This window comes from Astatotilapia calliptera, chromosome 7 (assembly GCF_964374335.1).
Source record: "Astatotilapia calliptera chromosome 7, fAstCal68.1, whole genome shotgun sequence".
Taxonomy (NCBI): domain Eukaryota; kingdom Metazoa; phylum Chordata; class Actinopteri; order Cichliformes; family Cichlidae; genus Astatotilapia; species Astatotilapia calliptera.
Genome location: NC_137428.1, coordinates 30,947,415 through 30,974,839, shown reverse-complemented (window position 1 = coordinate 30,974,839; position 27,425 = coordinate 30,947,415). Strand labels below are relative to the sequence as shown.

Sequence of the window (27,425 nt, the reverse complement as noted above, 5' to 3'; positions counted from 1 at the left end):
GATGATGACTCTATTACAAAATTGAACTTAGTACGTTTTGCCTTACAGTTCTGTTTGAATGTCATTGTGGAGCGCAAAAACTCAAATGTTTGTTCAATAGCTGGTATCAAAGCTAAGGCTGGTGACCATGCATAGAATATACAGTGGGGCAAAAAAGTATTTAGTCAGCCACCGATTGTGCAAGTTCCCCCACTTAAAATGATGACAGAGGTCAGTAATTTGCACCAGAGGTACACTTCAACTGTGAGAGACAGAATGTGGAAAAAAAATCCATGAATCCACATGGTAGGATTTGTAAAGAATTTATTCGTAAATCAGGGTGGAAAATAAGTATTTGGTCAATAACGAAAATACAACTCAATACTTTGTAACATAACCTTTGTTGGCAATAACAGAGGTCAAACGTTTACTATAGGTCTTTACCAGGTTTGCACACACAGTAGCTGGTATTTTGGCCCATTCCTCCATGCAGATCTTCTCGAGAGCAGTGATGCTTTGGGGCTGTCGCCGAGCAACACGGACTTTCAACTCCCGCCACAGATTTTCTATGGGGTTGAGGTCTGGAGACTGGCTAGGCCACTCCAGGACTTTCAAATGCTTCTTACGGAGCCACTCCTTTGTTGCCCGGGCGGTGTGTTTTGGATCATTGTCATGTTGGAAGACCCAGCCGCGTTTCATCTTCAAAGTTCTCACTGATGGAAGGAGGTTTTGGCTCAAAATCTCACGATACATGGCCCCATTCATTCTGTCCTTAACACGGATCAGTCGTCCTGTCCCCTTGGCAGAAAAACAGCCCCATAGCATGATGTTTCCACCCCCATGCTTCACAGTAGGTATGGTGTTCTTGGGATGCAACTCAGTATTCGTCTTCCTCCAAACACGACGAGTTGAGTTTATACCAAAAAGTTCTACTTTGGTTTCATCTGACCACATGACATTCTCCCAATCCTCTGCTGTATCATCCATGTGCTCTCTGGCAAACTTCAGACGGGCCTGGACATGCACTGGCTTCAGCAGCGGAACACGTCTGGCACTGCGGGATTTGATTCCCTGCCGTTGTAGTGTGTTACTGATGGTGACCTTTGTTACTTTGGTCCCAGCTCTCTGCAGGTCATTCACCAGGTCCCCCCGTGTGGTCCTGGGATCTTTGCTCACCGTTCTCATGATCATTTTGACCCCACGGGATGAGATCTTGCATGGAGCCCCAGATCGAGGGAGATTATCAGTGGTCTTGTATGTCTTCCATTTTCTGATGATTGCTCCCACAGTTGATTTTTTCACACCAAGCTGCTTGCCTATTGTTGATTCACTCTTCCCAGTCTGGTGCAGGTCTACAATACTTTTCCTGGTGTCCTTCGAAAGCTCTTTGGTCATGGCCATGGCGGAGTTTGGAGTCTGACTGTTTGAGGCTGTGGACAGGTGTCTTTTATACAGATGATGAGTTCAAACAGGTGCCATTCATACAGGTAACGAGTGGGGGACAGAAAAGCTTCTTACAGAAGACGTTACAGGTCTGTGAGAGCCAGAGATTTTCCTTGTTTGAGGTGACCAAATACTTATTTTCCACCCTGATTTACGAATAAATTCTTTACAAATCCTACCATGTGGATTCATGGATTTTTTTTTCACATTCTGTCTCTCACAGTTGAAGTGTACCTCTGGTGCAAATTACTGACCTCTGTCATCATTTTAGGTGGGGGAACTTGCACAATCGGTGGCTGACTAAATACTTTTTTGCCCCACTGTATATATAGTCATGTACAGATATGTTTAGTGCTGGGTGATATGGAAAAAATATTTATCACGATATGAATTATTTTATGTCACGATAACAATATATATCACGATATACCACCTGACCTGTGGTCATCTGGAAAGTATGCAGTCTGTAAACAGCGAGCACAGAGGGTGCTGTCTTTGTTAATGAAAGGGATGGTTACGCTCATGTAGGGCTGTGTATCTCTGCTCGTCCATAGGTCAGTCATCAAGGCATAATGCACGACACTGCAAACATCCTTCTCTACTTTGGCCCGGCATGCATCATATAAGCGTGGCAACTCAACTTTACTGAAGTGCTTACGACCGGGCATAACGTACCACGGATCAAAGACTTTGATGAGGTCACGAAAGCTGTCCTTCTCAACTACATAAACAGGAACCATGCCTTTACAAATGTAACGCGAGATGGCTCCTGTGATTTGTTTATGGCGCTGGAACGTTTTCTCATACGGCGTATCTTGTGCGAAAGACTGCTGTATCTTCAGCTGGCTATAGTTTTTCTTTTCCCAACTTGCTCCCATCGTTCCACAACTTGGTTTAGCTCGGATTTTCTGGATTCTTGAGTTTTCTTCTTCGTGGACCTTCTGTAGGTGATAGAAGAGATTTGTTGTGCTGCCATTGGGTGCAGGAATAGTTTTATAGCATAGCTTGCAAATGGGCGTCTTCTTTTTTTTTTTTTTTTCTTTTTATCGGCCTCGATACCACATTTTCTTTTTTCTTTTTTTTTGTGTCCCGTTTGGATCTTTAGCCATCAGAATTGTTGTCAAATGGGCGTCTTCTGCTACGTGTTGGTGCTGTTGAACCCAAAATGTAACCAAATCACAGACGTACCCCCTCTTTTTTCGGTAAAAGTGCTTCTTCTTGGGCTGCCTGTGTAGCTGTCTCTTCCTGTTGCATGTCCAGGCATGAAACTGCAACCTGTCGCACGTCCATCGTTTTGAGTTACCGTAAAGCATGCACATAAAGCAGCACCATGTCGCAAAACCACAAGACGGAGTTTCTTTGCAAAAAATATCTTTTTTTAAACTTTATTTTCTCTTGCATAAAGTTAAGAGTATGTATAGTGAGAAGACAACACTAATATATCTGCCACAGGCTGTTTAATGATATATTTTATGTAATAATTTATAAAATTAGGTTAGAAACGGTAGAAGACAAATGGCATGATAGACACTTTTCTATCGTCCACACGATATATATCGTCATATCGCCCAGCACTAGATATTTTTATGAAGATTAGTACAACAGTGGTATCTTTATCATGATGTCAGGTCACAGTTCATCAGCTAAAGCAAAGCAACCAAAACATTGCTTTCAAAACAAATGCTCGATTATTTCTGAAAGAAAATCTGGAATTCGGAGTGCACAGAAATAGTTTCAGAGCCAAGTGAGTGACAGAGAGAGAAGATTAGGTGAAAAGGGAAATAAGAAAAAAAACAAATACACAAGAAGCCCAAGATTACTAAAAGATATGCTCAGATGCAGAAAGAAGAGAAAGAGCAGGCTGCCCATTATAGATTATAAATGGGCAGATAGATTATAAACTTTTACGACGCTCTAATAAATCCTTGAGAGACTATTGGATGAATCTATGTCACACATATGTACTGAGTCAGTCAGCACATACTGTAACAACACATACACAACACAAGATTTTACTAGACATACCCTGTTATGTAATCATGCCAAAGAGAGAGAGAGAGAGAGAAACAGAAAGAGGCACTAATCAGACACCACACACTTCTCACAGCTGTCTGTCAGACGCTGACAGGGGCCATGTTGCTCTTTCCAAGCTGTGACATCCAAATGGCTTGTTTTGTTTTTACGTTGACATGTTGCCATTCTTTATTATTCATGCAGTCAGATGGTGGCAGTAGACCACAACAGCTCAGATGCTTTAAAACAGACAAAGCTTTATGTATGATGAGGCTGAGCTGATGAACAGTACGTAAGATCAATTGCCCAAGTTTCCAGTTCCAAAAGGAAAGACACTAACACTGACTCTTATCAAGTAAACCCAGAGAAATCAGATTCTTCTTACTTAATTCATATTCAATTCTATCTTGCCAACTAGCCTCGCTGATTACCTTTTTAAAGATTTCCCCCTAACAGAGAACAGGGGTTAAGGGCCGTTGTCCTTCTCTGCTGGTGACCTTGATCCTCTCATTTTTTTTTCTATTTGAAAAATAAAATTGACTGCTGCCCTCTCTCTGTGAGGGTGTGTGTATGTGAAGAACTGCAGCCCAAGTGATCTTAACATGCTACCGTGTTTGTTTGATGGAGGATAATTAAATAGGCAATAGAACCCAGCCTGCTCTAATCGCTATCGATTCATTTGCAGCACTCAGACACACAGAAACACACACACTCGGCCAATACCCCAAAGCCTCAGGTCTCTACAAGTAGATGTCTGATACTCCCACATCAGCTATCAGCAGCCTTTCATGTTTCAACGGGCTTATTTAACCTAATCCATATTAGCCTTCATCCTCAGCCCTGTAGTGGGCCAAATCTATACATAACCCTTTAAGGAAAAAGGATTTGTCTGATGAACAAATGACCCTGCAAAAGAGCCATGCTCAGTCCCAAGCATTCTCCATTCTTGAAATCCAGAAATTTAAAGCAAAACCAGACCCCAACGATGTGATCGACACAGAAGATGCGGAAGTTTTATTATTGATAAAATGCTCTCAAATTCCCATTCTCACCCAGTCTGCTTGTGTGGCAGCAAACATTGTCATTGTTAATCCCCAATAATAGAATAGCTGGGATACATTGCAAAGTGTCAATAAAAACAGAAGGCAGAATGTCACGGTTCTGGGTCATGTTGACCCAGCTTTCTGTTTTTCATGCTTTGGTGTTTTTCTAGATTATGATTTATCAGTGATACTGTTTTGATTATGATGATTATTTAGTAGACTTTGGTCAGTGTCAAGTCTGTCTCTCTCTGTCTAGTCCGTGTCTTAGTAAAGTGTGTTTTGTTTCCTGTTTTACTTTGAAGGTTCTTGTTCCCGTCTGATGTCAGTGTTCCGGCTTTGCTCTCCCTGTCTCGTTAGGTCTTATTTCTCCCAGCTGTGTCCCCCTTCTGTCTCTAATTCCTTGATGACTCCCTCAGTGTATTTAAGCCCAGTGTGTCTTTGTGTCAGCGTTGCGTCGTTAATGTCTGTTCACCCTCAACAAGCTGTGTGTGTTTTGTCTCCAGTGCCAGTTCAGTATTTCTGCTACAGTGTTTTAGTCCACCAGCGTTTTTGTTTGTCTTTTGGTGAGTTTAGTTTAGTAAGAGGTTTTCCCAGCAATAAAGCTGCGCTTTAAGTTGTACTTCTGTGTCTGAGTCCTGCATTTTGGATCCACCACTCCTGCTTCCCTGCCTGCCACACAGCCATCCATGACACAGAATGTCTCAAAAGGTTGGGACATGGTCACCTTATTTTAGCAACAGAGTGTAAACCTCTGGGAACTGAGGAAACCAGTTGCTAATGTTGTCCTGTTCTTTTGGTGCCCCATCCCAGCATTTTTGAGACTTGATGCTGCCATAGACTTGATGCTGCCATTAAATTCAGATCAAGGTTTCATACAGAAATTAATTTCCTTTTTTCATTTCTCTCTGATGATAAAGTGCCTGTTGTGTTTGCCTTTTCAAAGTGCATCATTTAATTTAACACGAGTGTCATAAACCACAACGTGGTTCTTTGCTCCATACAAGCCTTTGTTCTCTACATGTGTGTGCCTTTGTTCTCCATAATGTGTTTTGTTTGTTCGTATCTGTATGACAATGATTAGCGTTGATGGATGATAGTGACCTAATAATTGTGACAAGGACACAACATTAACATTGAAGCTGGAACAATGGTAGTGCAGCTGTGTGGCCACTGCATTATTCAGACAGGATGGCTAACGGAGAAAGAAGGGGAAGGGGAGAAGATGGGAAGTAGGAACAAGAGGAGACAGGAAGGAAGGATGAGAGGAGAAGGAGGGAATGGGAGCAGGGCTAGGTGTGCAGCAATTTAGATATGAAAATAGACTGGTGGAAGGAAGGAGCATAGATACATATAGCTTGTGATAGGGCTAACAGATATTTAAGACCTCAACCAACAAAAAGAAAGGAGATGGAATTGTCTCTGACGACTGTCTATAGTCAAACATCCATCCATTTTCTAACCCATACCTAGGTCTTGGCCACATGGGACAGCAGTCTAAGCAGAGATGTCCAATGTCATATGTACAATTTTATTCAACATACATTCATTTTTTAACCGCTTAACCAAAGTCACAGAGGAGCAGGAGCATTTCCCAGCCAATCACCAGTCCATTACTGGGCCAAGACAGAGAGACAGCCAACCATTCAATGTCACGGTCACAAAGGACAGTTTCCAAATGACGAGTGAGGCAACAATGCTAACCACTTCAACAACTGTCTTAGATACTAGATACTGCTGCAAATATACCACCATTGCTAAGGCCGACAATGAAACAAAATATAATAATAATGTTCATTGTGACCAAAACTCTATCAGTACACACAAGCCCCCACCAGCCCCACCTACACACACAAACTCATTCCTCACAACCCCTCACCCTCTCTCTCATAACAACTAAAACCACAGGGACACCTAGATAAAGCCCCTCTTTGGCACAGTACTGATGGTATCACTGGTGTCTTTTAACAAGATATAAGACAAACAGGACCCAGAGGAATGGTTTATTGATCCTAACACAGTATCTGTTCACTCCATCTCCATCATAATTTAGAACAAATATAAAACATATCATCTACTTCATCTCCATGTTGATCAAATTTGATTACCAGTTTAGTCTGTAACACATCAGGTTAGAAGGTGTTTGGTCACTGAGATCAATGGGGTTCAGTATTGCAGTTCCCGTCTTTGGTCCTATCATGGTCTATTTTGGGTTTAGCTATATGTTAAATTTTTTGGTCTGTCTTGCCTTTGGTGTCAGTGAGCTGATAAAATATGCATGGTTTGGACTTTTCACCTTTCCGATTTTTATTCCTTGTATAAATCAAAGGAAAATGGAGCCTTTTATGGCTGGAGCTCATCCATGTTTGATGTGCAGCCAGGAGGGAGACCTAGATAATAGAAGCTATCAGAGACATACAGCGCTCTGCGTGTGTGCATGCATGGATGAGTATCTTTCCTCTTTCGGATTCTCTTCTATTCTGAGGCATTAATGGACTCGAACGCATAGACTTCCAGATGTTCTGACATAGAGATTAATTGGTTTTCATACACATGCACAAACATGCACACAATATGTGTTTTTAATAACTGTATTTAAAATGTGACAGTAGTAACATTCAACAACGTGGCGTGGAATCTGCCACGGCGGCAGATGAGGTCAAGCAGCCAGGAAGTTGGGATTCTCGTATTTCAGTTCAAGCTGTTAAACCTCACGAAGACATTTGAATTGTGTGCCCAGAAAGCGCCCCCCCCCCCCCCATTAAAGCTTATAAATCATTCAGTCATTACTTATCTATTCATACAAATTCAGCCATTCAAAGTAATTCAAACAGTCATTGATTTTTCTGCCAGGGATACTACAAAATAAGAGGAAATTACCTTGAGCAAAGTGATCAAAGCAGCACAGCGATGAGCGATTCATCAGCAGCTGTGGATAATAACTAATCGTCTGCAGGGACTGATCTCATAGAAACTTCACTCTTATCTCTGCTTCTGCATTTTGTCATTGCTCTTGGCTAGCACTTGCTGTGTGAGAAAATCAATAGTCATTTTAGAAACATGACTTAATAATGACTTATTGCACACTGTAGTGAGCAGTAGTTGAATTAAGGTCAAAGACTGAACAAGCACTTCTTTTAGATTTATGCTCATATGTAACTTGTACTAGCCATTATTCTTGGAAACTGAAGAAAACCTTTGTTTCAAACATGCTCGCTGTTAACCTTTTCAAATTCTTTGGAAATTTGTTAAAAATATAGTTAAAGAAGATAAAGTAATCATGTTTAAGCACCTGGAATGGCAAACTAGCTGAGACTGACTCCTGAATCCATGGTTGGAATGACTGGCTCTGTGTCAGTCAAGATGAGCACAACAATGCAATATACACTCACCAGCCACTTCAGAGAAAGTGTGCCTTGTTGATGACCGAGATCAGAGGAGAATGTCCAGAATACTTCTAAACTCTAACTACAGCAACAGTAACTCAAATAAACAGTTGTTACAATCACGAGCATCACTGAATGCAAAACCCCAGGAGGTCCAAACAATTATTAGCAAGATGTACCTAATAAAGTGTACAGTGAGTGTAAACAGTAAGCATGTGGCAGTAAAAATAAGGACAATTGTTTTTTTGTTTGTTTTCTTTGTAATCATTATTTGTATTGGATGAAGTAACGTCAATTCCATCTTAAATTTTAAGATGAAATACAAACCTCTACCTAAGGTGGTTCAAGTGAAAACCTTTGGATGGTTCAGTTTATCTACCTATCCATTCTTCCATCCACTACAGTGTGCCACACTGCACTGCTGGTGTTATCTACATGTTTTTAATGGAAATTTAACGGCAATTGAAGTGAACGTACCCCACCCATCAAATTCACTGTATGAGCATTAAAGAGACAGGATTGGAAAGAGAGCAAATTCATTAGACATATATGACGCGTGGCGTGTAGAGCATGTTAAATTAACAGCTGTTGCCATACAGATAAACAGAGTGAGGGAAAAACTGTTCCAAACAGAAATGGGAGACACACACATGTGCACTTACTTTTTATTGAAATACAATTTCCAGGTGATGCATTATAGTCATTAGTCTGTCTGTGCTGAGCATGGGGAATATTAAGACAGATGGGTTGTTTTTCACCCAAACTAAGGCATTCTCACACTCATTTACTCCAGTTTATACATATCCAAGAAAAATCACAAATTTCCATATTATGTACTATAAAGGGTTTTGGTGCAGTGCAAGTTTGCTACTGTTGTTGTAGACTTTTCTTTTCTTCTTTTTTATATATTGAATGCGAGTTCTGAATTGTGAACTCTAACTGAGCTTACCAAAAACTTCTGGAAAAAAAATGATAGGGCACATTAGAGCAATCTGATTGTTTTTAATGACCAGATATAAACCTGGTCAATTTAAAAAAAAGAACAACACTTTAATATACTTATTTAAAGTAAGAAACTGATACACAAATGTGCAGTTATTGCACTTTATTGATAATCTCTATATACAAAAATCATGCATGCCCTGATTACAACAGGAAGGAACTGCCTTACACTGTTTAGTGAAAAATTCTCATGATATTCCAATTAAACTGTTAGGCTAACTGTAGTCCCTAGATCAACTAATCAGGCAAGAGAAACTGACAAAATAATAACAGATCCATTCATCTCTTTAAGTTTTTTATTAAATCAGTGCTTGCAAAATTGTGATGGATGCAGTCATACAGATCAACTTAACTTAAATCTACTGTTATTACAGTAAAAAAGAAAGTGACTAAGGTCATTTACATGGAAAATGTATGGCAAGCAGACGCTGTGGAGGATAATTCCCTTCCAGCTCTCAGCAGGTAATGTCAAAATAATTATCAGACGAGACAGCTCAGTAGGCAGGCAGCACCTCTTCATTATAGAGTAAGGTTGAGGAGGCTAACAACCTCCAAATGTAGTAGTATACACTATACAAGGTCCAACATGTAACTTTCTAAATCTTTTTCATTTTTAATCCTCATTTTTAATGTTTTTTTTAAATACACCTCTCTTACATGACTAACTCACCAAATAATGTGGACCAGAATGGGATGAGGGTGAGAAGAAAAAGAATAGCACATGGGAATGTACAGTCATGGTGAAAAGAAAGTACACCCTTGGTCAGTTCTTGGGTCTTAGAAAATAAAATAAATTTGGTCTGACATGAACAACAACGCATTGCATATTACACGCTGTATTTATATATTTAACAAACCACATAAACTTTGGTATACAGAGGAGTTCATGGTTGACTGCAAGGTGCTCAGTTGACAGCAAAACCAGCCCAACTCATTACAACTCCATCACTGCGTTTGACAGTTGGTATGAGGTGTTTGTGCTGATATGCTGTGTTTGGTTTCCACCAAACATGACACTAATTATTGTGATGAGTCATTTGGACCACGTTTGGTTCAAATGACAAATGAGAACTCTTGTGGTTGGGTCATATACAATTTTGCAAAGCTAGCCATGCTGTTATGGGTTTTTTTAGAGAGAGGAGGCACACCTTTCCAACAAGCCATACTTGTTCAGTCTTTTGCTAATTGTATACGGTCATGAACTTTAAAATCTAACATCCCAACTGTAGAATCTGAGATGCAGCTCTTGGTTTTGTTTTGCTTTGTTTTTTTTAAGCATAAACACGATCTGTCTTTGGGGTGAATTTTCTGGGATGGCCACTTTCAGAAGATGGTCAACTGTCTCGAATGTTTTCAGCCTGTGAACAATCTTTCTTACTGCAGAATTTTGGACTTCAAACTGTTTGAAAATGGCCTTAATACCACACAGCTCCAACAATTGCCATTTTAAGGATCATTGCTGATGTCTAACCTCCTTTGCATTTGCTCCAGAACTGTCTTCTTTATACATGAGCTCACATTTGCTGATGATCAGTTAATTATGTGCTATTTACGCTCTTAATACTTAAGCAATCAGTAAGGGTGTACTTAATTTTTCACACACGGCTTCTGAATTTTGGCTTAATATTTGCTAAATAAATAACACAGTCACAGTAAAATATTTCATGTTTTGTTAGTTTTCTAAGGCTGTATTTAACTAATTGTAAGACAAGTTAAGTACCAGTTTATTTGTATTGTACCTGTATGGTTTACTGTACTGAGATATAAAACCTTGCAATTTAAAGAGGGTATCATTTAAAAAACAAACAAAAACATGCGTCTGGTTAATACCAATCAACTAGATAAGATAATTTAACAAAAAAATACAGATAAGTAGATTTTTTTTATTATACAGTATTTTGGTTAACGTATTGCAGTCAGTGTCATCCTTTCCCATAGAATTTATGTGCTTCTAAGAGACTTGTCAATAAACCTTTTTTTAAAGATTCAGAAAGTGTGTGAGCAGTTAAATTGAGTTTGTTTGAGTGACGGACTTTATTAGACCTGGAAAATGGCTTCTGCCTTTGTTGTGGCTGCTGTGCATGTGTGGTATTGTAGTTGTTATTAATACATTACCTCCATGTGTCTTAGGTTAACAACACTTTCATATCGTGTCCTTTACTGACCTTGCACACACATGCATGGGTGAACATACACAAATTTGAGCACAGACAGTACTCCAAAGGGAGCTCACGTTAGGGACATTTCTGCTCATATGATTGACTACTTTGAATAAGGGACCTTGGAAAAACATCTGGGTAAGTGACAAATATGCCCCCTTGGCTGCCTTTGTATGAAGGAGACACACACTGTGTGTGTGTGTGTGTGTGTGTGTGTGTGTGTGTGTGTGTGTGTGTGTGTGTGTGTGTGTGTGTGTGTGTGTGTGGATGCGTGATGGAGCAAGAGAGAAAAAGAGAGAGGGAGAAAGAGAGAGGTAGAGAGAAAGAGATCTGTGTGTGTGTGTGTGTGTGTGTGTGTGTGTGGTGCATTATCTCCAGTGCTACACAAAGACTTGCCAGACGGCTACCACCAAGGTTTTTGTGTGTGCTTGTGTAGGTGTGTGTGTGTGCATGTAAAATGTGTGTCCTTGCCAGCCACTTGACATCACACAGCCCTCTCGTGGCAGGCTTCTCGGATCAGTAGCAGAATGGATAAGGCTATTTACCAGCATCTTATTTGGTCAGGGTCAGACCTCCAGTAACAGTTTAATAGGTGTTGAGGGTGGCTGCTACATGGAGGAGAGCAGCTTTATCTGTCCACATATATACAACACAGTGTGTGTTTTTATGTGCCTGGGAAGTGGTTTAAAAAAAAGTTTTAACCACCAAGAAATATATTATACATATCATTCATTTTTGCATTCAGCTGTATCTGTGCCCCCGTCAGTCTGCTGTTTAATTCCATTCAATTCTCTGAGATGCTTTCAATTGTAAGGTAAAATAGAAAGACCCCACAATAATAATGTTTACAAATACAGCACACACATATTATTTGGGAATAAATATAAAATGAACATGTCAAAGTCTTTAACAAAGAAAAAACTTCAAGTAGTTAGGTTTCAGTTCTGAGGATTAGACCCTTTGGGGAAAGGGAACATCACCTTCAATGAAATATCCAACACAGAAACAGACACATTTAGACCCTCTTACAGACTAAATAGAAATATATGCATATACCCTCAGACATGCCTACATTGCTACATACTTAGACAGATACATTCACAGACACATGCAATCACACCTACGCTGACAGCTAAGGTTCTGCTGAAGGTCATTCATAATGATTAAAGAGGCATCTCTGCAATGATTTTTAAATGACCCTTGGGACACTGTGACCATTGACACCTCTTCAAGAGAAAATTACTTTATCGTGCCCTGGGACACCTGAATTTAGACTGACACAGTGACAGTCTAACAGACATATAAGCATTTAAGAGCAGACTGGAGGAAAAAACGTAAAGCCAAATGAAAACACAGGGAGAGTCACACAGAGTCATGCACATAATGTCATGAATGATATGAAAATGTGTAGGGGTGTAGTGGTGGGTAAGCTTGAGCTGGTAAGAACACAGAGGGGGGACAGACGAACACAAGGGCAAGTATGTGAAGACATGCATTCATACAAAGACGTAAGAGACAGCCTGGACTAGCCCAAAGCCAGAAACCCATCCATCCAGTCCGAGAACAATCCCAGTCAGCACCAGTGGGAATATAGCCCCAGTTCAATCCCAGCACACACTCATACGCTCACACACACCCTGCAGCTCTTTTCTTCAAGCCGCTGATACAGAGGTTTTGGTAATAGCCATGCTGATGGTGTGATGGCTAATTTCACCTTCATGCGTTTGGTGTGTGTGTGTGCGTGTGATAATCACCTTGAGCCATGCAGGTAGTGGATTCCCCCAGAGATCAGCTCGGTTTGATTTGACATAACACACCTCACATGCACACACATACACAACACTTTAGTGCGGATATTAACATATAAACTAGCGTGGCTTTGTTAGAACTGAGAATCACCTTCACACGCCATGCAAGGTTATCACAAAAATTATTAATAGTGCGTAGGCGTATGAGGGATGTTTTACAATATCTGTTGTAGGGGATTAGGATATTGAGCTATTACCTGTCTTTAGGTTCTATCTTTAATTTCACAGTTTCTCCAAAAAAAGCTTGTGTTACCGAAGAATTGACCTCAAGTGTTAATTAAATTAAATAACCATTGTGTCTACAGTAGACTTTTGAGGATAAAACATTCTCATGCAAACAGGTATGCTTACTGAATAATTTCACTATGTTAATTGCTGGCAAGGCTTTCATATCATTGTCTGCTTTGTGTGAGAGTAATCACACAATAAAACGAGTTGCTGACATCAGCAGCTAATTTCACTGCATCTAACAGACACATCATTACCAAGGCTTGCATCATCATGCTTTAAAAACACAATACATTTTACAGAACCTCACAGCTCATTATCACTGTAACCTGGCAATGACCTGCATTTTGCTGGATTCTTTCCCCAGCCTACGATGTAGCATTGTCAATAGCTTAGTACAAAGACTGCAGGTGTGATTTTTTTTAGGATGCCTGTCTTTACTTGGGCAGTGTTTGATTTTCTCCTTGGATCAGCAACTGTCTATGTATTCATTTATCCATCTGTTTCTACCCCCCACACTCCACCTAGACAAAGAGAAAAAAGACTGGTAACTAGCTCCCTTGTTACCCTGTCAGTTGGTATCTTAACAAATAAAGCATGTCTAATTGCATTGCTGGGAAACATCTTGGAGTAATTACATGTCCGCTGAAAGTAGCCCATTACAATCAAACCAGCAAGCGATGAAAACACAGACAAAAACAGAGTACATTGCAGTAAATGCAATTTGGTCAATTTAACTGGTCAATATCAACTATAATACAATTAGGAAACACGCAGTGACATCCTTGTGATTTAATTAGTAAGAGAAACGTGTTTCATTTATTGCTGCTGACTGTTTTTATATGCAGTTTGCCACTTTCCTTGGGGTAACCTCACAAACTGCATGGTAATATATTTACAGTCTCTGGGGTCTCACCGATGGGCTACAACAGCAGAAGACCACACCAGGTGCCACTCCTGTTAGCTAAAAACAGAGAATTGAGATTAAAAGTCACTAAAACTGGACAATGGAGGATGAAAAACAATGTCTGGCTTTGTTGACTCTTGATATCTGGTGTAGGGACTATTTTCTTGTCACACTTAGTACCAACTGAGCATTGTTCACGTGCCACAGCCTGCCTTATTATGGTTGCTCACCATACCAATCACCCTTTATCGTCACACTGTACCCATCTTCTGATGGCTGCTTCCAGCAAGGTAACACCGCATATCACAATGCTATCAAACTCACAATCACATCAAACTGGCTTCTTGAACAAACAATGAGTTCCCTGAACTTAAGTGACCTCGACAGTCACCAGATGTCAGTCCAGTCAATCATCTTTGGTATGTATTGAAATGGGAGATTCACATCAGGGACGGATGACAAATCTGCAGCAACCATGCAATGCTATTGTGTCAAAATGGAACAAAATCTCTGAGGAATATTTCCAGCATGCTGTTGAATCTATGCACAATGAATCAGGATGGTCATGAAGGCAACAGGAGGATACAGCATGGTGCTAACAATTCAAATTTCATATTTTTGGAGGAGTTTTCTTTATGCTGCGTTTTCTGTTTCCTATTTTGTGGGATTTGTTAAGAAAGTGCAGAGAATTAACCATTTAAATTAATGATGACATTTTGCAATAACCTATGAACTAAATACTCATTGAGACATTTCTGTATTTAATAGGGGGAATACTAAATTGTAATATCTTGACTTAGACAAATATCTGGTGAGATCAAAGGGTGGCACTTTTTGCTGTTTTGATGATTTGGTTTTCTTTTGTAGACATGTGACTACGGTATCTCACCGAGTCAACCAGGACTTCCTCTGAATACCAAAAAGCATTCACAGTCAAATGTGAGTCTATATGTCCAAAAGCTAAAGCTTGCCCACAACTGTGTCACGCAACAGGATAATGATGTATGACTATGTCATGTATCAGGAACTCTACAACAGAATAGCTGAAAGGAAAAAAAATAAACATATTGCAGTGGCGTAGTCAAAGTCCAGATCTCATGCTGTCTGACATGCTGTGTCAAAATTAGAGATGGCACGATATCACTTTTTTATGTGCAATACCGATATCAGAAATTTGGATATCTGCCGATATAAATATTTATATATAGGGTATTTTATAATCAATAAAACGTTTTTTTTTTAATATCTTGCTGCATTTTGTATAAGTTCATACTCAAGTTTAAAAAAACAAAATAAAACTAAAGCTATTCTGTTATACCTTGTGCAAAAAATACACTGCACCCAAAATATTTCATGGTTCAGCAACACTGATCAATCTAATAAACTTAAACCTACACCATCCTTCCTATTGTGGTATTTTAAAGAGTACTTAGTAGAAATATTAAGCAACCTAACTAATAGGGTTGCCAACTCCTAGCAAAAAGAAAAAAAAATAGGGAACCAACCCCTGCCCTCCGCCTCACAATGCTTAATTGACGTAATCAACCTTAATTTAATGCACGTGTAAAGAAAAAAAAATGCACAGAAATCAATTATTTTTCTACAATAATTAAATAGATTCTATATCTTTCTTCAACTGAATTGCAGACTGCACAGATGGTATCTTCCCAAAGGAAAAAGTGTTATAGCTTACTATGTTATAAATTTGACTTAATAGTTCTGATATACAATAATGGACTTCTATACATTTGACATCAGATGAAAACTTTGGTTGTAAGATTCAGATAATTATCACAGACGCGGACTACAGCTTTCTTGGCTGCTGCCTCAAAGCACATTGTGCGCTGTCTATCTTGCGTGCTGCACAATATCGTTTATTATTTAGTATCTACTGATATCTACTGCTAGCTAGTTTATTGTGATGGTGCTGTTTTTTTTATTATGTTGCTCTTTGTTGTTTGCTTTCTCTTCTGTTTTTTTTCTCCATACAAGTGACCCAGGTGTTTTGTTTTTTTGTTTGTTTTTTTTCTTTCTTCCCCCCCCCTTCTCACCGTCTCTTCTCCCCTTTGGTTTTCTTTCTCTCCCTCTCTTTCTTTCATTCTTTCTCCCTGTCCTATCCCCCAGTCATGTCTGTCCCGTTTGTAGCAACTGAAAATAAAATAAATTCATAATTATAATAAAGGTCAATCAAATGGACCAATATGGCAAGGCCATGATGATCCACTTGGTAAAATAAATCCGCCTGGCATCTTTCTTGGCCTTAAGACAACAATTCTGATGGCTAAAGATCCAAACGGGACACACAAAAAAAGATTCAGATAATTGTTTATTAAAAGCTAGACATGACAATTAGAAAGAATGTATGTCTTTTTGCCCCCCTTTCCCTGTTAATGCCCTACCTGGCCCCCTGGCAAAATCTTGCTAGACCCGCCCCCGCACAGTTACCAGCCGTCAGCTACTTAGAAAAGGATCCTGGTGCTGATCGGCTGATCAGCTGATCATTGATTAGATTCATGATTGAAGTAGCAGCAGGAGAGGGAGGGAGAGAGAAGAGGCAGTCACTCCATATATCGGTCGTTAAGCTTAACGTGGGAATGCTTTATAAACATTCAGAGATGAACTTACACACTTGCTTTACTTCTCTATGGGAAACCTTTCTCTGAGATGAAATGCCGGTTTGGTAGCGAGGCTACAAATGCTCAACCAGACCCCCAACAGGTCTTGCACGCCACAGCCGCTCTATCACGTGAAGCATACTGCTCCAACGGCTAAGGTTATGAGCTGAGTTACGCCATGTCGCAAGTTTTGTGAGTTGCTTTTGTGATATTTAATGGATCGGATTACATTTTTTATTTCTCTCTGATATTCGATCCAGTAATTTAGGTCAGTATCGAATCGGTCCATCTCTAGTCAAAACTGAAAAATATAAAACGAGATAATATGAAAGATTTATATTCTCACTGGACACCACCTTTTACCTTGCTAGCACCAGGTTATATCCATTATTGCCTTCATAACTGGCTTGATTCTTTGAGAGCTGAATAAATGAATATCTGTGAACCTCACACAACGATGTGACAGAAGTCATACAGAAAAGATTACTTTAAGTTATTACTGCTGAAGGCGTTTCTACAAGTGTTGTGTACTTACTTTTGCACATCACTGTATATTAAAATTTTGGCCTCATTGTTCACTAAAGTTATGCACAATCTAAAAACTCAGTTCCAAAATTCAAAAATTTTCCTTGGATGATATTGCTACAGTTACACCTTCAGAATGACTGAAAGTAACATAATATGATGGCACTGCTTTTTCCTGTGAGGTCACAAACAAATCACTGCAGTGCAGGAGCAAAGCATAAAACATAAAACAATTATTAATAATTATTGTAATGTGTAGTGCCTGTGTGTGGTCAACAGATAATGATTGTTACAACAAGAGTTGATGTTACTCATGTTTTATTGCAAAAATATAGATTTGATAACACACTACAAAAACATCAACACAAACATAATACATGACAGTCTCAAAAACAAACCAATAGCACATCAGTAGCTGAGTATTTTTACTGTGCTTTCAATAAATCACAATGAATTTGTTACTCAGTCGCTTAAAACTGTATGTGTGAACTGATAAAATAATTACATTTGAGCTGGGGACAATTGATTAATCACATACTTGTTTTGTATGTTAACACTTTGTGAAAGCTGCACATCATTTCTAAGATCAAATACGTGATAATCAAATAAATGTACCTATTTTCCACTTCCTGAGAAGTTAAAAACACAAATGCAAGTAGACAGTGCTGTTGGAAACAGTGTTTGTCCCACTGCAAATATGCATTTGAAGAATTGCTTTTTCTCAAAAATGTTACTCAACAGGCAAATGCCGTGGTCTCGAATTACAATTGTAATTTTATTGACCCACATTAGTCTTTAGGAGACATTTTTCCCCCGTCAGTGTGGTTTTCTGTATGGCACAAAATACAAATCCTATGCACGTCATCAGCTGTTGCTAAGATGAAGCTGCCCACTAAAGAAGTGGAATAAGTTCAAGCTTATTCCAAACATCTTTTAAACCAAAAATAAGTTGTACAAAGTCTTTGACTTTATTTGCACAGTTGCTCCAAAGTATAAGAAATGCTGAAACGACTAATCAAAAATAGTAGTAATATTAATATTAATAGTAGTAATGGAAGAATGCTAGAACTGTGGGCCCTGATACAATTCAACTCACTTTCAAGGACTCCTAAACCTATTTTCAGTATGTTCACGTCTGACAACCCCCCCCAAAAAACGTAATCAGTTAGTGCAACCTTTTGTTGTTGTTACATTCCCATGCATTTGTGTATGCAAAAATTAATTTTGCAAATAATGTCAGGTCACATATTGCTTTTGGGTCTTTCATAGAATCCAGTCAAACTGGTATCTACTGGTTTATCACTCAGAGCCCCAGAGAGCAGCCATTTGGCTTTTCTACCTTTAAGCGGTGCTGTAATTTTGGAATAAACCCCCCAAAAACTCATGTATGAGTGCAACAACTTCTAATGGACATTTCTGCCTGGACCAGTGTGACTAACTTAGATTACATCTTCTCAAACTCAAACAACAAAGATGTTACATAAGACCGGTTGTCTTATGTAATTTGACGCAACAATTTTGTCTCCTGCATAAACACTGCATGGCTGACGGAGTTTCAGCTGACAGTTACTGAAGAGTAAAACCACATAAATCTTTAGTATTTGCTGGTTTGTTGTGCTTTCTTTTTTTTTCTTGGCTAAATGTGAGCAAAAGATAAAGTCATGCTATTGGAAAAAGTGCTGAGAATAAAGTATTTGAATTGATGATTTGATAATCTGAGCAGAGCATATAATTAGCTTGACTGTATATTTACTATGGTTTGCAATGCCAAGAAATCAATACCTGTTCTCACACTTTTGGAATTAACAGTGTTGATGCTAAAAAGCTGTCAAGACTGGCTGAGGCCTTGACATCAAGGATTAGTGCTCTGTTGACTTCTTGTTAAAAAGCCAATAATTCACCTTTATTCTAAAAGATGCCTGTCAAACCCTGTGTTTACATCATGAAAGTGTATTGTTGTGCCATACACTCGAAAATATGGTGCTCTACATCAATGATGCTCATATAACTTTGATTTGTATTACAAATATGATTAATTCTTGTGCTTAACTGTAAAAAAATTATGCCATGGTGACCAATGGGAGTGTGAAGGGAACACAGTAATTTTAATAATTAAATAGTAAATAATAAGGATACACTTGCTGACAGTAACATGTCAGTCACCTATCGATATTTTAGTCAAACAAAGGGCAACAGAATTCTCATAAAGTGCAAATTAAATTAGTTCCAACAAGCATATTATCTGACATTCTTCTTATTGCCTGTAGACGTTGTTGGCAAACATGTATAGAAAGTTGAACAGCTGGGGCATAGCATTTTGGCAGGGGAGTAAATAACGGTGCTCAAAAGATGAGAGGCACTTATAAGGGTGTCGTATTCACTAATTTTTCATGCCCCAAGCATAAATTTTAGTTTGAAAATTCCAGTAAGCTGAAAGGGTGGTTGTAAAAAGCCAATAACATGACAACTAGGGAGGGTCAAAACACTGCGAAACCCAAACTAAAAGCAGTATTCGTGAGACTGAGGAAGCCTTATGACTCGCTGGGTCGTAAATAAAAACTGCCCAACACAACTGCTTTTGCTGTACAGTACATGCCTTATATTTTGCACCATGTTACTGATGCCTTCCCCTGCTGAATGAAATACCTGCACAGCCACAATAATCTACATAGGCATGGATGCCAGTTTTACTGCCAAATGTTGCCTGCTGTTAAATGCTTGACATCACTAAATGCATACAGTTCCCCAATAATATGCAACATAGCAACATAGTTTATCAATGTACAAGCCATAGACTAAAGAGGCTATGCAGATATTTATCTTGTACCAGACTTTCACTCTGTTAGAACACTATGACTTTCAGAAACACATAATAATATAGAATATTAACCTGTGACCATTCCCCACTTTACAATCTTTTATGGAAGCAGTCAAGAAGTTTGATCTTGACAGCAGGTGGAAAAGCTTAAATGCCATTACCTAAGAGGGTCCTTACCACCATTAAGGACTTATCCCTTTTACTCATCTTGAACTCTGTGGGGGGTCTGAGTGTTTCAAAGTGAAAGCATGTTCTTTGAAAAAGTGAAATGCCCCTTTAAAACCTTTACATTCTTCTTGTGTGCTTTTCTATACCTTTCATACAATCAGGTGATAACACCTCTTGAACCCCCCCCCCAAAAAAAAGAAACCCTACTTCTACAATCTCATTGCATTTCCATCTGTATACCCCAACACTAGCAGTACACTAACTGATACAAATATAAGCATGTTATCTGCAGAGAGCACAGATATAATGTGAGAACGTAGCTTCTCTTTAGGTGAACAATGCAGTGAAAAAAGGTCAAGTTTTAGCAATAAAGCACTGAGTAGCAATCTACGTATAACATACCATACCAAAGAGAAGTAAAGCAAGGGCTTGATCATTGACATCATTGTATATGTTTATACCATACAATACACCAGAAATTCATCAGTCCCTGTTCATAATTCTCATCTACTTCTAGTGTCAACAAAGCTTTTCTTGCTGCTCTCATTTAGGGCCACTGAAAAATATTTCTAGGTCTTGCACCAAAAAAAATGTAAAATGAAACATAATCACCAACAACATAAGATAAATATTTGCTCTTTTGCATACCCTTCTGGGGACCCTTATCTGGGGACAGTTGTGCTGGTTGCCCCCACTCGATAGCGGCCCAGGTCTATGTAGCAGGAATGCCGATTCAGAATATCTGTCACTATTTACTAATGTGTTCTACTCTGAGATGACTGGTCAATATCCAATTGTCCACATGATAGCAGACAGAAGAACAATGCTCCCTGCTTTAAATATATAATACATTATATACATGAAAGACATGTAGGCAAAGCTGCTCAGTAGTCCAAGAGAGAGTATTATTATAAAACACAAACTGTCCACATAACTTTTGCTCTTTTTTCAAACAAGTAGAAATAAATAAACGATTATCAAGTAGATGAATATTGCCTCCTTATTTTCAGCAGTCCTGTTAGAGTGAGGTTTATTGTGGTGTTGCAGACATGCGTGTGAGAGATTCTCCGCGGCATGGTAAACTGAACAGAGTGCTGATGGGTTTCTGCGGTACCTGAAGTTTGTTGGTTCTAAGTGAAGGCTTGATGAAGATCCGAGTGCACTCTTGAGAGAAGGCTGCATTGAAATCCTTGTAGAAGTTCCCTTAAAATCTGAGGAAAATGTTCCATTAGAATACCAGTAAACAGTCTTGTTGGAATCTTTGTGATCCCTTCCATGAGAATCTGAATGGCAGTTCCATTATTACATGAACAAATGTTCCATCAGGATTGAATGAACCTTTGACGAGTGTCAGTTTGTTCCAGTTGTATTCTACTGGAACCACATTTAAACATGAAGTGGAGTTTAATTTGAAAATGCGCGATCGATGAATGGATGTCAAATTAAAAATGTCCAGTTCCAGTGTGGATCCTACCTTAAGGTTATCTGGAATCTGGATGAAAGATTTACTCATAAGCAAATGCTTCTTTTGAATCTCAGCAAAATCTTCTCCTAGACTTTGAAGTGAAGGTTTTTAAGCGATTTCAGTGTTCCATGTGCTGCTTGCCTGCAATCTGAGTGAATATTTCACTAAAATATGTGTGAATTTTTCAGCTAATAGAACAGTTTACAATTAAAATATGCATTGCTTTGTAGTAACTTCACTGTAAGTGAAAGGTCTTACACATAGAGCAAAGCCAGCTGAATAACATACAATCAGTGGCCTCATTCAGAAGCTGGTTTTAAGGACTAGAATGGTTTTATTGCCACATTGTAGCAGTGCTATACATTCATCCAGAAGAACAGCTGTAGAGAGTATATTTAAGTGTAAATCTTCATGTCTTTATTTGTTTGTTTTCACTTCTCTTTTTTAGGCTCTGTAAGAACCATTCTTAAGATCTAGTATTTTAAAACAGTAAAGGTCAAGTATCTATTCTTGTCTTTCATTGCTTTGGAAGATAATTAAGTAAATGACAGTGAATATGAATATGGATGATTAAAATAGATTTTAGCTTCAGTTTTGCACATGAAGATGTGGTAGAAATGGGTAAAAATCAAAACCACAAGCACATCAGCATGTCAAAGCAAATATTGACATTAATTGAAATAATGATAATGGTTCAATATATGGAAATTAATTCAGTGAAACCTGATGGAACGGTAATCTCGATGGAGAAAGTTGCCAAAGAATCAGCAAGTACTTTTTTTGTTCCACGGGGCTCAGCTCACCTGAGACAGGTTGAAAAGGTTCCCTTCGAGCCCAGTGTATAAACTCACATCTGTGATACAGCCAAAAACTTTATGGTTGCTCTCAGAGTTAGATCTGCTGTCTGTGATTTAGGTATCCAAAACAGTGCCAAGAGGATCCCCAGAGTCATATAATTGAATAATTAAAGTAAAACCATTACTTAAGTTCATATTGAGCTCACCATCATCATCCCTCCAAGTAGCACCACTCAGTCCAGTTCAGTTTGGTTTTAGTGCTGCAATATCCAATATTCCCAATGACACCAACGCAAACTCCACACACAGGAACCAACAACATGTGGATCCTCCAGTTTAGATCGGTAGAACACTGGGTATCCTCGTCCACAGAAAGTGCTAAGCCACTCTAGGTCCAGTACATAGTAGGTCCATATATTGTATTTCTGTGTTTGTGTGCGAGTGTACGAGTGTGCATGTGTCTGTATGTTTGTATTTCACATCATATGTTTACAGTAGAGTTGGTGCTGTTCATATGGACCCTCATCTCCTGAATGCTAGTAATAATTTTTTTCTGGTGTCCAGCCAAGTTCACGCCTACTCTTCGCAAATCCCTGAAAAACAGCACACAGAAAACAGGGCACTATATTTAAGCATTCTGCTAACAAATAAGGCAATGCATGAGAAAGTTGTTAAAAATAAGCCTGCATTTTGGATTACTTACATAAATAAATTCATTTTTAATGAATGTGATAACCAGTCTTTTTTGTAAGTTAGAAATTATTGTGTGTTTGGGCTTTTGGATACACACTGACTAAAGAGATTTTGCTGTTAAACCAATTTCTCAATCGTCCTCGAGTTATATATGACATTTTTACCAATGTTCTGTAGTTATATTATCTTTATATGAACTCTTAGTTCAATGAAGAGAAAAAGCATTTTGAAGTATTTGCACAGACTTGCAATCTTGTAATGCAGTGCTTACCAAATTTATTAGACCCCCTGTAATAAAAATGAGAAAACACAAATATTTTAGAAATCTATCAAAAACATGTTTAAAAAAAAGTTTTAGGCAAATAACAAACTGAACTCACATTTTTTTATCCAAATTTGAACCGGCAAACTTTTCTCTGAGAGGTCAGAAATTAACCAAGTCTAAAATTCAAGTGCTGAAAATAAACTTTCCTGTTCAGGAATGCAAGTAAAGAACTGTAATTTGGCTTTACTATAATATGCTTTACACTAAATTTGAAAATGAATGGAAAACAACAATAATTATAGCTTAGCATTAAAAATATAATTTTGATTAAAGAGCTTCTGCATAGAAACATACAAAAATGTGGGTAATTATGAATACCTTTCATTTAGGGCAGCACTGGAATAAAACTTACATTGGGTGATGGTCTAATAAAGTTGTTAAGCACTGTAGATAACCTTCACACCACTTTGTGTGTTCATTAGAGTGTTCATTACATTAAATGGTCTACGGAAAAAACATCTGTGATGCTGTTTAAACCTGGCATTAACATGTCAGCTAAGGACATGAGTGAATAGACCCAGTATACACTGACAATGCATTCAAATCAGATCGCTCAAACAATATGGGATTTGGACTGGGCTCAGTACTGGACCACAGTGTCTTCTGTGTAAGCACAATCTGTAGGTAATTGTTTATGCACTACTGGCGTACTACTCAAGTGTAAACAGACATATATCACCAAGATGTGTTTCAAGCATGTTTGGCATGTTTGACTGGGTTTTTCCTGAAACATGCCAATGAATAGACCTAATCTTGTTTTCTTCTTATAACTTACAACTATAGCAGAATAGGCACATGAAGTGCTTTGCTGCTCACCAGTAAAGAAACAACTGGATACAAATGACAGATATATTAGATTCAATGACAATTGGTCACTGATGTAACTCAAAGATACATTCTAATCCTGTAGATGAACTGACATACTCTGAAGTGTCCACTTGTAAATACCCAGTGGACAGCGATAAAACCCATGTTAATGCCTTACAAATGATTTATATTAAAACCAGGGGGAATGAAACTAAACCTTAAGGTAGACGTCCTATCACCTATGCATTTATATGTATGTGTGCATGTGCATAAGACTCTTACTCTGATGTCATCTGAGCCACTGTTTCCAGTGAAGAGTAACCTCCTTCCATAAACAGTTCAGTGTAACGTCCCATCTTGATGGAGTCAAGCCACTCTCCTACAGTCTGGCTTCGAGTGCTACAGTTCCCTTCTACGCTGGCATGCTCCACTAACAGGTTGGAAACTCTGGAACGTGGGAAAACAGGTAAAGAGAAAGCAAAATGTTTGAACATGAGTCTTCATGAAGCTATTTATGCACCATTACACAACTGCAAATGTTGTCCACTCAAAAGTCTTTGTCATTTGGCTCACTCTTCATGCTTACAAATAAGGCTCTCTCTTATCAAACAGAAATATTTATGCCAACTAACAACATTCTCCACACTATAACTAGAAGAGGCGTGTGGTGTGAGAAAAGGACAAGCATAGCTTGAGTCATTTTAATCTTGACGCCCGTCATATGTCATTGTATGGCTCTTAGATAAGGTGTTGCTTTATTAAATGCGTTCCGGTGTGTGTTTGTGTGTGTGTGTGTGTGTGTGTACAAAAAGAAAGAGGAAAACAAAAGATCTACCATTATTTCATTATCTCCGCAAAGAAAATAACATAATGAAGTGTCTGCATAAATGTCTGCTTCAGAGCAATTATTGCCATTTCATACCATTATGTACTAATGCACTGCACATACATGGAGAGGAAATACTAACTGAATGTTCAAATGTTACGACAATCAAAGGACACCCCACTGACTACATTTCAGACTAATGCTTCATTCTAAGAAAATTAAGCCACTTTATTTCTCTGCTCTTTATTGCTAGTGTGCAGCAGCCAAAGACTACGTTTTAACTATGCTGCTACACAGGACTTCAGTAAGACTCTATTTACATTTTATCTTGAAAGATGAAGTCTATTAGCTTAGAGTGCTGAGCCTAATTTGCTTAAAAATGAATGTGTAAATGAATACACTTCATTTTTAAGAGCCAAGAAGCAGAAGCATCATCAATAAGTGTTTAGAAATGTTTAACAGAAAGCTAACATCATTTCTTAACAAAGACAATAACACCAGCCATTTAGATGATATCATCTGTATGTGTGTGTGCTTGTGGAATAAACTATAACTAATATATATTTTAAATGGTGTGCAAAGTACAGTGTTACATCCTACCTGTGTGAGGAGTTGACAAGCTTTTTTAACGAGCTGGGGTTCCGGATGAATTTGTCTAGCAGGCAAACAATCTCATCAAACTTGGGACGGTTGCTGCGTTCTCGCTGCCAGCAGTCCATCATAAGATGGTACAGGGCCTCAGGACAGTCCATAGGACCTGGCAACCTATAGCTTTCCTCCACTGCTTTTATTACCTTCAGATAGAGAGATGAAGAAAGACAGGCAGGTTAGCTTTACAAAAGCAAACAAACAAAAAACAAACCTGTGTATAATGTACAAACAGTTATACTGTAAGAGCAAAAGATAAATTTCAATCATCTATGCGAGTAGCATAGCTAAAGGTTGCTTTAACTTCATGATTATTGTCTGATTGTAGAGTTTAGGAAGCAGTTTCTTCCTCCTCCCCTATCATCATCAGGGGAACAGATGTTGGGGTGACGGATGAATCCCTAGGACTACACATAAACAGCTAACTCGACTTGTACAGGAACACAGATATTGTCTTTAAGAAGGGTCCAGAGTTGCCTGTATCTTCTTAGGAGGCTCAGGTCCTGCAATGCCAAATGCCCATGCTGTCTATGTTTTGTTACTCTAAGGTTGGACATATGACTATATGGCAGTGTGTTGGGGCAGCAGGGTGAAAACAGCTGATGTCAGGTGTCTGAAAGGAGGTTGCTAAAGAAACTGCTCAGCATTATGTACAATCCATCCCACTATACATTCCTCTCTGATTGCTCACCACAGCACACACAGGAAAAGGCTCATTGCCCCAAGGTGCAGGACTGAGCACTACAGCAGATCCTTTCTACCTGTGGCTATTAGATTATCCAACTCCCATCTGTTTTGATAGTTCAAACACTGAAAATACCCCAAAAAGAGCAAAAAAAGCGAAAAAGAACAACTACACATTAACAACATTAACACTCTATAATACTATAATTTTATACCTTCTCATCTGTTCTTTACAAGATGGAAGGATTAGTATTACTACCATAGTATCACTTGTAATTTATTCTCTGTTATCACTTACTGCGTTTGCTGATGGCATTAATATAATTAACACTGTTCCACTTTGTGCCTATGCGCACTCCTGTACTGCTGCTGATACTTTTATTTGTGTTTATATGTCAAACTTTTGTCTTTGTGTCTTTATTTTTAGTAACTGAGATTTAGTTTGCTGTTTTTATGCTCTCAGTTTCTGTTCTTATTGCACTGAGCATGTAAAAGACACAATAATTTCAAAACACCATAATCAGGTTTGTTCAAAAGATTCTGGTATGCTGTCCCCGAGGAAATAAGACTCCAAAGCGACTATAAAATGAAAATCTATAACATGGATATATATTGAAGTATGCAGAGGGTACATCCTGTTTGGTGTATCCTGCAATATTTTTTTAAAGGCAGAACCATGACACACTTCAGCAAGGCAAGATTACTTTCAAATTGAGTTCTCCTGAGCAAGATCCTGAATTCTGATACTTGCTCTCTACCCGACCTTATACTCAAATATCCATGAAGTTAGCAACCCAACACCAATGGCCTGTGTGAATCCAGCAAAATAACACAACATTAACACAACTTTGTTTATTTCACATGCCTCATAACCCCGTTAATCATTTCTGCAAGTAACAGGATGCAGTACTGAATCACAGAAATGTTTTGGTGGGGGAAATTGAATTGGATGAATAATAAATAAACCTTAGCTCCCTCCGTTAGACCCTGCAGTGGAAAGCAGGCTGCAGTTTTCAGCCTAGTTCTGCCAGTGCAAGACACTACAGGGAATTGATTTGTTGAGTTTATGACAGCCTTTACTTGTGTCAA

At 38.6% G+C, this 27,425-nt stretch overlaps 1 protein-coding gene across 2 annotated transcripts in view; it reads right to left on the bottom strand.

Annotated features, from left to right (window-relative positions):
• Window positions 1–15,970: 15,970 nt before the first annotated feature.
• Window positions 15,971–27,425, bottom strand: part of epha5 (EPH receptor A5) — a 66,661-nt gene continuing 55,206 nt past the window's right edge. Inside the window, exons 17-19 of one of the 2 annotated variants that reach the window (XM_026174209.2) lie at window positions 25,605–25,798; window positions 24,461–24,625; window positions 15,971–22,946 (exon numbers count right to left, since the gene is read on the bottom strand). In XM_026174209.2, coding sequence (XP_026029994.1) covers window positions 22,835–22,946; window positions 24,461–24,625; window positions 25,605–25,798 — 471 coding nt within the window. In that variant the 3' untranslated portion in view covers window positions 15,971–22,834. The remainder of the gene's footprint in view (window positions 22,947–24,460; window positions 24,626–25,604; window positions 25,799–27,425) is intronic. The other variant, XM_026174212.2, reaches the window with a different exon arrangement.